General features: G+C 41.2%; 1 protein-coding gene across 5 annotated transcripts in view; it reads right to left on the reverse strand.

Moving 5' to 3' along the window:
* Positions 1–9,369: 9,369 nt before the first annotated feature.
* Positions 9,370–14,727, reverse strand: part of TBC1D30 (TBC1 domain family member 30) — a 74,988-nt gene continuing 69,630 nt past the window's right edge. For 3 of the 5 annotated variants that reach the window (XM_083182459.1, XM_083182461.1, XM_083182463.1), the window contains 2 exons: positions 12,859–12,918; positions 9,370–11,346 (listed from right to left, as the gene is read on the reverse strand). In XM_083182459.1, the coding sequence (XP_083038585.1) occupies positions 10,607–11,346; positions 12,859–12,918 (800 nt within the window). In that variant the 3' untranslated portion in view covers positions 9,370–10,606. The remainder of the gene's footprint in view (positions 11,347–12,858; positions 12,919–14,727) is intronic. The other 2 variants (XM_083182460.1, XM_083182462.1) reach the window with 1 other exon arrangement.

Raw genomic sequence — 14,727 nt, forward strand, 5'->3', positions numbered from 1 at the left:
GAAAGAGGTAGTTAGATTAAAGGACTACCACATTATTTACATACTGTTTGAGATTTTGTGTTAAGTAGGCAGTGAAGCAGGCAGTGGTTCGTTGATACTGTCTTATGAGTTTGGCATAGTGCATTAAACCTCCTAGGCTTAAGCTGGGTACACATCTATACAATCGTCGAGCCGTTTTTCTGTCCTGGGTCGAACGGCCCTTCGCTGTCCCAACTCCCTCTATACGATCGATGAACGGCCAAAAATGGTCTTGTCTGTCCATTCTCGGTCGTTTGGTAGAAGGTTCAGTGCTGTTTAATTCATACGAACGGCCGGGCCCATATCGGAACAAAAGTGCAGTGTGTATGCACGTTTGATCGCTATGATGGCCGTTCTTGCGATTATACTACCAAAATTGGAAAGCCCGTGTGGGCGTTCACTAGCTGCATGATCTCTCCAGGGGCCAGACATACAGCAAACTGCTATATATAGACAGGGTACACGTCTAATTAATCAGCCGGCAGGTGACTAGGGCAAACTGCTATATACAGAATAAAATGTAGCCTTTATTTAAATGCACTTAAAACTGCGAAATATTCAAAAAACATACAAATATTGACAAAGTGAGGTAAGTGCGTGTTTAAAAACAGCACGTGCGGGGCTCCCGTGTCTACTACTTAGTCTCTATGATTTTTTCAAGAAAAAAAAAAAAAAAAATGTGTACAAGAAAAAAATTGGAACTGATATACAATACGGCGCAACAGGAGAATGCTTGGAAATATGATGGAGTATAGTCCTCCTTATCTTGGCATATAATTCCACTCTGGTTTAGTGTCCGTTTCAAATGGATCGGTATTCGTGATGAAGGAATAAAGTGAAAAAAAGGAAAAATTACTTCTTTGTGTCCTAAGTTTACAATTGTTAATGTGTCGAATATAGATAGAGTGATTTTTAGGGTAAGCGTACCAAACTCACGTTAGAGTAAGTTGGTGTGAAGCACATCAAGGTTTCTTTAGTGTTGTGTCTTGTGCTTGCTTGAAGTTAATGTGGCTTTTTATGTGGGCTCCGAAGAGAAGAAAAAAGAAGAAATACAATCTTTGTAGATGTGACGTGTATCACGTACATGAAAAGAAATGTGAGGAGCTAAATTAGCGTACCTCACTCACCAGAAGTGTAAAAGGTATACATATATAAAGGTTTCTTTAGATTTGAAATGTGGGCGTACCCCAACTCACAGGAATATAGGTGGTGTCAACCTTATAAAGGTATCTTTCCTTGTTCTTTTCCTTATGTGTGTCGTCGCAATTTGTTTCCAATTGATCTCGGAAGAAATCAGATGTACCATATATCAGAATTTACACCGATGTATTTTAAAACAGAGGATTTTTTCAACTGCTCCGTTTAAATTATGCTCTGTCATAAATATAGACTCCCCAGGAATGATTCATTTTGTTATAATATGGCAACAGAGTATATGTTTCTTGAAACGTAAATAAACAATTTTTCAGTCTCAGCAGAGACTAATAAGTTTCTGACTGTCGGTTAAGAGGAAATGCCGGCTAGGATTGTATAAATTAACGGGGGTTAACAGTGACTAATGTGACTTCACAGGAACCTTAAGCAGCATTATCCTGTGATGGTTCTCTAATGAATCTTAAATAAACACCGTTATCACTGCGTGTCTGGCCCCACAGTTAAAGTATAGACGCTGACTAGTCACAATATGTATCACAGAGTCTGTGTTCCGTCTATGGTCTATGTGTTCCGTCTAGCGTTTCAAAGGTGCTCTGTTCTGAACATGAATTTCCCAGACATAGTACACTGTGGATAATTCATACAGTCCTAGCCGGCATTTCTATATAGAAGTTTATTCACCTTGCCGGCTGACTAATTTTTAGACGTGTACCCCTTCACTTTTGTTTAGGTTCTGTACTCACACCTCTTTGTTTTGGTATGCCCTTAACCCAGCCCATTATGATAATTTTATTTATATATATATATATATATATATATATATATATATATATATATATATATATATATATATATTATATTGTGTCAATAGCCCAAATCGAGAGTGTGTGTACGGTGGTACAGTCTTTTTCTTGCGGACGGGAGTACATTGGTCGTCGCAAGTAAAATTGTACAGGTGTGTACGCACGTATCGGCTGTTGTTTGTGGACGGTCCGTCGTGTCTATGGTCGGTCGAACGGTTGCAAGAAAACAGGGATTGTATAGATGTGTACCCAGCTTTACCCTTAAAGGGGACGTGCTGGGAAATATGGAGGAATAACTAAAAATGTTTGCTGAACTGGAAGCTGGGCTGCAGCAGATGGCTGCTGCACAGCAAACCCAGATACAGGGCCAGCAAAACTCACCCCAGCTGATAACACTGAGGCATTCCTGTGCACATTTGAGCACATAGCCCCGTGCCTGGAATTCCCTGCAGAGGAATGGTCCGACAGGCTTGCATCCTGTAGAACAGGGGAGGCACAGAGGGCCAAGGTGCATATGGCTGGGGACAAGTCCCGTTCCTACCCTGATCTAAAGAAAGATATACTTGAGAGGATTGGAGTGACAGGCCCCAGCAAAGCCCAAGAATTCCATGATTGGTGGCTGGAGGGCTCTGAACCTCCCAGGGTTAAACTAGCCCGGCTTTCCACGGCCTGGTTGCGGCCAGATAAAAACTCTGCAGTACAAATTGTGGAGAGAGTCGCACTGGAACAGGATATGCGGGTGTTAGACTGCTAGGTGTAGCAGTGGGTTCATCAGGCTGACCCCCAGACATTTGAGGAGCTGGCAGTGGTGATTGGATTGAGCGCCACCGGACTCTGGAAAAGTTGAATAAATGGGGTTCTACTCCGTAAGGAGTGTAGTGAGTGTTCGCACAACCTTATAAATTGATTGATCGCTGATTTTTACAGGGTGAGAAGGCCCCAGGAGAGATTGTTTTATTGGTATTGGGGGTGCTGTTCCCTACAGCATGGGTATACACATTTTACAGGCAAAGAAGGAAAAGGGCTGTCTGGGGGAATGCACTGATCATTTTTCTAAATCATAACTTTTCATAATTTGTATCTTAATATTCCCTATATCAATGTAGGGGAACTTACATAAACAGCAGAAATTTTGTAGGGGTTAAAATCACATATCTGTCCATGGAATAGACATATCTCTTGGAAAGACATCTGTGTACTTTTTAAAACACAATTGTCTTCTCTCTTTAAACACACTATATGTATCTGTGTGTGTAAGTTCCCCTACATTGATATAGGGAATATTAAAATAAAAATTATTAAATGTTATATTTTAGAAAAATTATCAGTGTGTTCCCCCAGACAGCCCTTTTCCTTCTTTGCATGTAAAAAGTTGAATAAAGCCAGGTAAGAATACATGCCAATACCAAAGCCCAGAACTCAGGTCCCATTGGTTAAACAAAATGCTCCGCCTCCCATGGTATGCTTCAAATGTGGTAAGCCTGGTCATGTGCAGTGGGACTGCCCAAAACAGGCAACGCTGACGACTCCCAGTGCAGGCAAAGAGGCTCAGTCGATGGTCAACATGGTGGCTGTGGGGTATCCCTGGCAGAATTCACTCTGTTACTGATATTGTTACAGTTTAGAAGGCCGAGAGATCTGGCTACTGGTGGATACCGGTAGTGATCTCACCATTGATGATGCCAACATGGTATCTCCAGGAGCTGACAAGGTCCTGCCTCCGGTCCAGGTGTTGTGTATCCATGGCGATGTCAAGGAATGCCTCCTTAACCATACAGGGCTGATCATTAAAAGGTGGTAGCTGCAGTGACCTCCAGACCACCTTATCCATTTATTCTGGGCTGTGACTTCCTGTTGCTGCAGGAGCTGGTTACATGGCATGACTCTGACAGTCTGCCTCTGAGGCAACTCAGGGGCCAGAAACCAGAGATTACTAAAGCTTGGCATCTTGGAGAGCTACTACTGTGACTTAACTGCCCTATGAGGCCCAATGGAACCCTGTTGGTTAGAAAATTTTGTTACAAGACTTTAGAGGAGGAGGTCAACACGAGGAGTACATGGCTTTGAGACTGAAAAAGTGGATAATGGTAGGGCGATTACTGCTTTACCAGCAGAACATGTGTCATATTTTGTGTTAAAGAATGATTTGCTGTATCGTGTTACTACTTTACAGGGGAAAAGAGTAAATCAGTTATTAGTTCCCCGAAAGCTTAAACGGTTGGTATTGGAAGCTGCACATATGCATTTGTGGTGAGGCCATGTAGGGAAGGAGAAAACACTCCTTCGCATCCAGTTAAGGTTTTTTTGGACAGGCATCTATGCCTCAGTTAAGAGGTATCATCAGGAATGCCCAGTGTGCCAGAAGACAATCCCTCAGTTAGAGTTTATGGCTCCACTGGTTACCCTCCCTATGAGTTCTGTGAGTTTTGAGCAGATTGGTATGGATCAGATCGGGCCAGTGGAAAAATCTGCTGGAAGGCCCCAACACATACTGTATTAGTGGTAGTTGATTATGCCACCAGGCACCCAGAGGCTATAACCCTGCGCAATATGAAATCTGGCACCATTGCCAGAGAGCTACTAACCCTGTATATCGGCTTGGGAATACCAAAAGAGGTTTTAACAGATCAAGGTACCCTTTGGTTTCCAAGCTCATGAAGTATTTATGCTAGCTGTTAAAACTAGGACAGGATTACCAACTCTGTGTACAACCACAAACAGATGGCCGTATAGAAAGGTAACATCAAACCCAGAAGCAAATGATAAAGAGGGCAGTGTCACAAGAAAAACAAAATTGGGATTTGCTATTACCTTATTTGATGTTTGCGGTCAGAGAGGTACCCCAATCCTCCACAGCAGGGGTCCTCAAACTATTTTGCTTTGGGACCCCATCAGACAATAAATATAAGGACAGGACCCCAGCAAGCTACTGCAGAAGGTCATCACATGTGTAGGCAGGAGACCGCACAGGCAAGGCAGCATTGTGGAGGCACAGAATGATGGGAGGAGTCTAAAATAACAGACAATTCAACAGATTTTTCAGGCTCCTTGAATCACTGACAGATTAGAAAAGTCATCAGCCTGATGGTCAGCATAGTTGCGACTCCATGCTGAGAAGGTCAGGATCCACAGTTTGAGAACAGCTGCTCTACAGGGTTTAATCCATTTGAGTTCCTCTATGGGAGACAGCCCAGAGGGATTCTGGATCTCTTAAAAGAAGGGTGTGAAGAACAACCTTGTCAGGACCCTAACATCGTTCATTTTGTGTCCCAATTATACGGGCTGTCTAAGGCAGATTGTGCCACTCCTGAACGAACACATGGAAAGGGCTCAACAACATCAGAAACAAAAAGGTATAATGTCACCTCAGTCAACCGGTGCTTTAACCCGGTAGACATTGGGCCTTATTTTGGTTCATTCTTTCTGACAAAATCCTTCTTAGATGGGCAAAACCATGTGTACTGCAGGTGGGGCAGGTGTTACTTGTGCAGAGAGAATTAGATTTGGGTGGGGTTTTACTTCAAAGTGAGATCTATATTGCAGTGTAAAAATAAAGCAGCCAGTATTTTCCCTGCACAGAAACAAAATAACTCACCAAATCTAATTCTCTCTGCACATGTTACATCTGCCCCCCTGCAGTGCACATGGTTTTGTCCATCTAAGAAGGATTTGGTCAGAAAGAATGAACCAAAATAAGGCCCAAAGTGCTAGTGCTTGTACTCACTACTGAAAGTAAGATGTATGCTCAATGGCAGGGCCCTTATGAGATCATAGAGGTGGTGAGACTGGTCAATTACAAGGGTTGACAAGAGGGAGGTACAAATCTACCATGTAAACCTGTTAAAACATTGGAAGGAAAGCGCCAGTCAGCTCTCCTTGATAACTAACAGAATGTCTTCAAAAAAACTGTCCCCAGACAAGATAACGTGGTCTAGACCAGTGGAGAAAGCTTGGCAGCATGTAAGAAGAGCTTTGTGTACAGAGCCTGTTTTGCAAGCTCCTAAAAAAACAATTTGTGTTACAGACGGATGCCTCTGGGACAGGATTAGAAGCAGTAATTTCCCAAGATGGAGAGAAGCCCATCCTCTACCTTAGCTGAAAATTACTGCCCAAAGAGTGCAAGTACTTAACTGTAGAGAAAGAGCGCTTAGCAATTAAGTGGGCAGTCCAATCCTTATGATATTGTTTCTCTTACAATGCATGCATACAAACAAAGAGGTGAATGCTCATGTAACCAGTTGGGTTTTTGCCTTTCAGCCATTTAAGCAGGAGTTGAGGCATCGTCCGGGGAAACCGTGCCTCAATGACGATGCCCTTAACAGGAGGTTTGTAGGTCCTGATCCTCCAAGCATCCCTATGCTTAAGCTAGGGAAGGAAGGTGAGGTGGGCTATCTCTGGAAAGTGGTGGAGGGCTGTGTATCTGGGCGGATGACACAAGTCGAGGTGGGCGAGGCAGAGAGCTCACCTGCAAATTTAGTAGCTCAAGAGGGTGTTTGAAGCTATGGGGGGGGGGGGGGAGTGTGGCAGAAACAGCACGTCTACACATTAGAGTAATACGGTAATATGGAGGATCCAGACCAGGTTATGGAAGCCATAGCACCAGCAGGGTTGTGCAATCAGAAGCACCTGTGCTCTCCGGATATAAGTATTTCCAGGGCACAGGGTAAATAGATTAGCTTCCCAAGAGATAGGCTGGAGTTTGGGCTACGGTAGGGTCCACTGGAGAATTTGGAAGAGTCTATACCAGGGGTAGCCAACCCTAGTCCTCGAGAGCTGCTAACAGTGCATGTTTTGCAGGTCTCCTCACAGAATCACAAGTGAGCTAATTAGCTCCATCTGTGGATCTTTTAAAATGTGTCAGTGATTAATGAGTGCAGCTGTGCAGCTGTGCAGCAGCTAGGTTGTCTGGAGAATGTGAACTGTTGGTAGCTCTCGAGGGCTAGGGTTGGCTACCACTGGTCTATACTATCCTGAGATTACCTGTATACTGCACGCTGTAAATACATGCAGCATACAGGTATATACACACACTACAGTTCAATAGTTTGGGGTCACTTAGAAATGTCCTTATTTTTGAAGAAAAGCAGTTTTAAAAATAAATAAAATGGAGATAACATCAATCAGAAATACACTCTGTACAATGTTTATGTGGTAAAAGACTAGACTACCTTTGAAATTTGTATTTATGCCTCAGGAGTGCCATTATTTCTTAGATCTTGTATACTATAGAATATTAATATATAATATAATTATAAAGAGTTTTGTTGATCTGGCACTCACACTTTAGTAGTAAACTGCCAGATGCCCTTAGCGGCAAATGTGTAGATGTTGAAGAATGACGCAGCACTCATGGGCTGGCAGTATAAAGAAATGTTCTTTATTTGCATAGTATTCTATGTTTCCGTTTGCTCCCAAACAGTCATCAGGAATACAGAAACCAAAAACAGTTCTTACATTTATAGAAACCAACATACAGTGAGACAACACGTGCAAACCCCCGCCCCCAACAGGTATGTGACGTCACTAGATTGTAAGCTTGCGAGCAGGGCCCTCCTACCTTTTGACTGTCTGTAAATACCCTGTTTGTTGTATCACGGTCTCCTTTTGTAAAGCGCAATAGAATATGCTGCACTATATAAGAAACGGTTAATAAATAATAGGCGCTGGACTGGCCCGCTTCAATGACAGGTTACAGTGTGGGAGTCTTTGTAGAGAAATACAATAAACAAAGGAAGCTAATTAACAAACATTGTAAAAAGGATTTTAACAATTTATGCATTACTCAATATTTCCAAAACGGAATTACTTATATTCCCGCCAACTAAAAACAGTTACCATCCTGATATCTCCATCACTGTTGACAACTCGATAATCTACCCTACCCCACAAGCTCGTTGCTTAGGGGTCATCCTTGACTCTGAACTGTCCTTTCTTCCCCACATTCAATCTGTCTCCAAATCATGTTACATGCATCTAAAAAACATATCCAAAATACGGCCTTATCTCACGCAAGACACTACTAAATCTGTTATCCATGCACTCATTATATCCCATTGATTATTGCAATAGTCTCCTAACTGGTCTTCCCAAGAACAGACTCTCACCACTGCAATCAATTTTAAATGCTGCTGCTAGGCTGATCTTCCTTGCAAGACGCTCATCGTCTGCTGATCCGCTCTGCCAGTCCCTCCATTGGTTGCCTGTATATTACCGTATTCAATATAAAACACTTCTACTTACATATAAAGCTATTAACCATACTGCACCAGCATATATCTCTGCACTTATCACAAAATATCTCCCATCTCGACCACTACGCTCTACACAAGATCTGCGTCTCTCTTCTGCACGGATCACTAGCTCCCATTCACTATTACAGGACTTTCATCGGGCGGCTTCCATCCTATGGAATGCCCTTCCACGCACATTAAGACTCTCCACCAGTCTCCAAACTTTCAAGTGTTCCCTGAAAACTCACCTCTTCAGGCAAGCCTATCCTATTTAAGTTCTACATGCATAACCCTCCGAGGCACTTATATATTATATAGCTTCCCTTCTGGACTTGTAACTGCTATGCTATAACTGGTGCCTGTCCTTGTGTTTCCCCCCTATATCCCTATAGATTGTAAGCTTGCAGCAGGGCTCTCCTACCTCCAAGTCTGTCTGTTACCCAGTTTGTCTTATCACTGTCTACCATTGTAAAGCGCAACGGAATCTGCTGCGCTATATAAGAAACTGTAAATAAATAAATAAATTACAGAGATACATTGTAATCATGCTTGGCAGACAGAATACAGTTAGTGGTGTGCTCTGGGTGTAGAGGTCCAGAGCTGATACAATTTCATAAATGTAAGAACTGTTTTTGATTTCTGAATTCCTGATGACGGTTTGGGAGAAAACCATACACATATACATACACACACACACGCACATACACACACATGCACACACATGCACACACATGCACACACATGCAGTACGGGGGCAGTACAGATGGTGTAATGGTTAGCATTACTGCCTCACAGCACTTACAGTCATGGGTTTGATTCCCACCATGGCTCGAACTGTGCAGAGTTTGTATATTCTCCACTTGCTTGCGTGGCTTTCCTCCGGGTACTCTGGTTTCCTCCCACAATCCAAAAATGTACTGGTAGTCTAATTGGCTCCCAACAAATGAACCCTACAATGACTGTGTGCATGTACATGTGGTAGGGAATATAGATTGTAAGCTCCACTGGGGCAGGGACTGATGTGAATGTTCAAATATTCTCTGTAAAGAGCTGTGGAATATGTGTGCGCTATATAAGATTGTTAATATATAAATAAATACACACCTCCATTTCATGATATTCAAATCATTACAACAAAACAATACTGTTCCATTACTTTATTAAATCGAAGAAAGAAATCTAAGCAATGAGAGAATACATACCATTTGTCTACTTCCAACCCTGTTATTTTACTGTTCCAAAGAAACCATGCATTTGGCACTATAAATGTAAGTGACATTTGGGAAAACGGTGAAACTGATGGGCAGATATTGGGCAGATATTTGGCAGATATTTTGCAGGTAAACAAAAATAAAATAAAAAAAGTTACTATAGGAGTGAAGGCTTTTAATGAAAACCATAAACATCTGCAATCTACAATGTAAGAAATCTCTTCAAAAACCCATCTGAAGAGCAGGACAACACAAAATCCCAGCATGCAAAGGTTTTGCATTTAGCCGGTGGACTGTGCCTTTCATCTTTAAATAATTACATTTCCCACTCCATTACTAAGACTAAAGACACATGCATTTCCCATGCTGTCTTACTGCACAAACCCCAGCCAAAAACATCAGGTCATGTAGGACAGTTACCGCCCAATTAAATACATGTAGATGATGGCAAAGGACAAAAATCATTGCATAAAATATATATATTTTACTATTTTGACGGTAGGCAATAAATTATTCAAAGGTGTTCAGCATACACACACACAATGCTATCAAAGTAATACAAGTGCTTCCATACATTCTTTGTACCTTTAAATATGGCATGTCATATTGACTCTAGAGAACATCCAGTTTTTGCATTACCTTACTGTAGACAAAGGGATTTTACAGAAAAAGAATAAGAGCATCTAAAATGTTGAGAGTCATTATACGATGATAATATTCAATGCTCTGCGGGAGTAGAACGCCATTTATGTGGCTTTCCCTGTGCTGAAAGCCAATACTCTGCATTTTCTGTTATACAAGGATCTAGTCATTAGTATTTTACACTAGGGCTTGCCACCAGCAAATAAAGAACTGATGTATTTTCTAGTACTCTACCTTTATACAGAAAGGACTGCTGATTGCCTATCCAGAAGATATGGCAAAATAATAATAATAAAAAAAAAAAGGTTAAGAAGCACTTAAACAGAAAATCACATTCCTCTCCTATGAATTTGCTAGCGTATTTCAATTTTCAGGCTTGAGCGGTGTCATTTCAATAGGATCACCTTTAACAACGAAGCAGGTTCTCACACTGAACCACAAATCTACACAAAGATTTTCAGAAATGTACCAGCAAGGTTTAAACAGGGACAGAAAAATTGATTGTTTTTAAAAAGAAAGTCTGTGTGACGGAAGGGTCAAGACTGCGTTATCGTTTCTTGCTCCCAATGGCACCGTTGACTGGTTTGTTGAAGCTTGTGCTCATATGTGGGAAATTTACTGTTGGGGTTCTATTGTTTGGCCCATACAACCCCAAATTTCTTGCAGCTGTGGATTTTCTAAGTGGCTTAACACTTGGGAAAGGACTAAAAACTTGCCCTTTGGGTGATCTTGAGAATGTTTCACTTTCATTTGGGGAATCGTGAGAATTAGACTGGACCACCTCAGACTGGTCTTCATTTTCATTACTGGGGTTCAGCTCCAATGCTTCCAACTTGCTCTGTACAACAGTCACATTTGCATTTTCATCTTCAAAAACAGGCACTGGAGAGTGTCCATCAACCTTCATAACAGTCCTGTCCAAGCTGCTTTCATCTCTCACCAAAGCAGAAGGAGGCTGCACAATGTCCACACTTTCCTTGGCTGCATCAACCTGATCTTTGGGGACTTCATTTTGCTCCTCTATAAGTCCAATTGTGTCTCCATACCCTACTTGGCTTTTGGACCTTGCAATGTTTTTTCTATGAACTCTGATGTGGGTCCGCCATGGAGAATTTAGCTTGCCTTTGGTTTCTTCATTCGGAAGTAGCATTGACTTAGAGGACGGTAATTGGACTGTGCCCTTAGAAGACCGGTTTACTTGTTTTAACTTCTTGCCAAGCAGTAGATGGTTTATAACTGGGGAATTATTAACTTGTGATGGCAAAATGCTGCTCACAGGCCCCTTATCTGGAATGAAGTTAAATATAAAAACAGATTTTAGGGAGAACATCAGAAACAACTTGAATAAGTATTTGATATATAAAATCAAACCTTAAATAGAAGCACATATTAAAACATGAACATATTTAAACCATTGAATAAAACAATGAGTATATTTAAAATATCTAAAATAGATCTAAAGAAAAAAAAAATATTAGATTAAAATTATATTTATTTCCTCTCCCCAACCTCATTGGGAGTGATGTCTTTACTTGTAAACTATCAAAAAAGCTGAAAATTTCTATTATGTTTTTCCTAAAGTGAAGGACTATAATATTAAGGAAAGGAAAAAATAAGAAACAGGTGGTCTCTAGATAAATGTAGCCATTCTTACAGCACCACCACCAAGAAATTAGCTGGGCCACAGTACTAGGGAACATGGTCACGTGCAGGGAATGGTTTGCCCTCTGCAAGGACACCGCTTACATTACTTATGTTTCCTTAAGTAAAGGTTGCACTTGTCTAAAACATCCAAAAAGTTGTGTCGATTTGAAAGTATAACAGGACAGGTAGAAAGAGAACTCTCACATTTCATGTTCTTTCTAGGTGCAATGGGAAAGGGGAAACCACCAAACATCTTTGAAGTAATTAAAGAGAATTAAAACTTTTATCTGGACATATTGACAATTTGTGTAACCACTTAATGTTGGACGATATTTTCAACAGGTGGAAATATTGGCTATCATTATTTAACCCAGGAAGTTCTCATCCGAGACTCCCCACATGCAGATTCGACCTAAAGTCGAATCTGCACTGTTGAAATTAGCCGCTTGATTGTATAAACCGCTGCACTTTTTGGCTATTGGCAGCCATTTTCGCTGCTCCACTGCGTTCCTGGAAAAACAGACCTTACATTGAATAGGTACAACGTCAATTTGACCTAATCTTGTTGGAAACTGACGATATCTCCGCTTGGCGGAAATATCGTCTGTGAATGAATACCCCCCCCCCCCCCCTTTACTAATAGAAAATAATATTGGTTTATTCCTACTCTGGAAAGAAATCAGTGCAAAAAGGACTGAAATTACCTTACACCACCATCCACCAATAATTATTATATAGGCAAGAAAGTTAAAGTTATACATTTTCATATACTTAGGTGTGAAGAGATATTATAGAGCAAGATGGTGATTTTAAACACATGACTTCTATACATACATGAAGAGTAAGTAATCCTTTCCAGTGGAAAACATCTTTTGGAGTCAAAAAAACTACAGTACTCACATGAGCTACAATATGGTAGCCAGTTCTAGCACCAATTTGCTTATTATGCACAATATTCCATTGTAGGTAAATATGGAGCAAGTATGCACTCCACTACACAATATACAAGAAATCTACTTGTTGAACATTCGTTATGTTAACTATGCATAGTTATCTAGACGTTCCATGAAAAAGGATGACCGAGCATATTGGTTAGAAACTGAACCAAGAACCCCCAAAACAAACAAACAAAACAAAATGTTTTCATTTAAATACCATTAGTCTGCTGATCCCTGGGATCAAATGGGATCCCAGGATCTTTTTCTTCTTCAAGTCCTATGTTAAAAAATAAAATGTGTAATTAAAATGACAGTGCAATTGAGCTACGCATTAGCATTTTTCGTTGCGCAAATGAAATTGTCAAATCTAACGATTAACTGCAATAAACTGGGAAAATCATGTCGGTTGTTGATTTTGTATTTTGATTTCAAGAATATTATTTTTTCTATATATATTTTAAATCATCCAAAACCAAGATAGAGGGGTCCATTAATCATCAAGTGATAAAACTCATTGTGAGTGATAAAATTTGTTGTTTGATAAGTGGTGCTCCAGCCTATTAGCTCCTGTCATTTTTTTAAACACATGATAGTTAACTGATTGGCTAGAGCAGTGGTTCTCAACCTCAGTCTTCAACAGTGCATGTTTTCCAGGTCTCCACACACACAATCAAAGGTGAAATAATTAACTCCACTTGTGATCTTTTCAAATGTGTGTCAGTGACTAATGAGTGCACCTGCCAGGTGACGTGGAAAATGTGCATTGTTGGGGGTCCTTGAGGACCGAGGTTGAGAACCACTGGGCTAGAGCACCATTTATCATACATTTTATGTATTTTATCACTTGTTGATAAATGAGCCCCAGTATTTCTTGCAGAATGCAATTATCAATAAAATTATATGACCTTGGAGTTTAAAGCTAGTATGAACCAGATACATATATAAATATTCGTAGATAATCTCCATTGCGTGTATTTTTGTACACATATAGGTTATCATTTCCAATTTTTACCTTCTGCTTTTACTTTGTGTCTTTTTAAAAAAAAAATTATTACAGTTGCACAATGGTTTGTGCCATTTGCGAAATCTATAATTATGTGTCTCCATGCGATACAAGTTGCGCATAATGCACGAGTACCAATTGACACTATAGCACCAAGCACCTTACCGTGCGACTTTTCCAGTAAAATGCATCTTATTCACATTTTTGTGAAACTGTAGCTGTATCTTTATATGAAATGCTACATTACAGTTTTCCTGGAAAACACTAAGGGGGATATTCAATCACCGGCGACCATCTCCCGACGGGGAAGATGGCCACCGGGCCCTATTCAATGATCAGGCAATCTGGCAGAAAGAGCGCTCGTTCTGCCGAGAATTACCAATCTCCCGTCTGCAGCATGCCAATTCCCAGCCAATTCTTGTGGCCACGCCCCTTTCTTCTGCCACGGCAGGCGGAACATCGAATCTTGGCTGCCATTTCTCGATCGAGCTGACACGAGAACGGGACAGGGTCACGGCTGTCGAGCCAGCTCGGCAGCCTTGACCCCACATTGAATACCCCCCTTTGTAGTGTATTCAATGCTTTCTGCGAGCTGTGGCAGCGAGCTGTCACAGCTCACAGGGTCAGTATTCAACTGACCCACCTGCACACGCCGTTTCCCCCCTCGCTAGGTTTTAGCTAAAACAGCGCAGCTTGTGGCCCAATGTAGCGGGCTCCCTGCATTAGCCGTGAGCCTCACTGTTTGGGGGAATCCTCTATGTCCTCTGACAGCAAGGATTTTCCTGGTGTGTCGAATAGGGTGAACGGCCTGCTCGGGGGTTAAACAGCGAGGATCGCTTGCTTTCTGCGATCCCCACCATTTAACCCCCTCGCCGGCTGCATTGAATACACCTCTAACAATCCATTTATTATGCAGATACAGCCATGGTCACACATTTTGCGAATAAGACCCATTTTGACGGATAAACTCACAAAAAAAAAATATCCATTGTTACCTACTGTTCTCCCGAAATGCTAGATGTACGTGGACACATCTGTATGCTATTGCTTTACGATACTGTTCCAGGCAAAAAGGTTATGTAT

Source organism: Crinia signifera, chromosome 4 (assembly GCF_055691185.1).
Source record: "Crinia signifera chromosome 4, ASM5569118v1, whole genome shotgun sequence".
NCBI classification, from domain to species: Eukaryota; Metazoa; Chordata; class Amphibia; order Anura; family Myobatrachidae; genus Crinia; species Crinia signifera.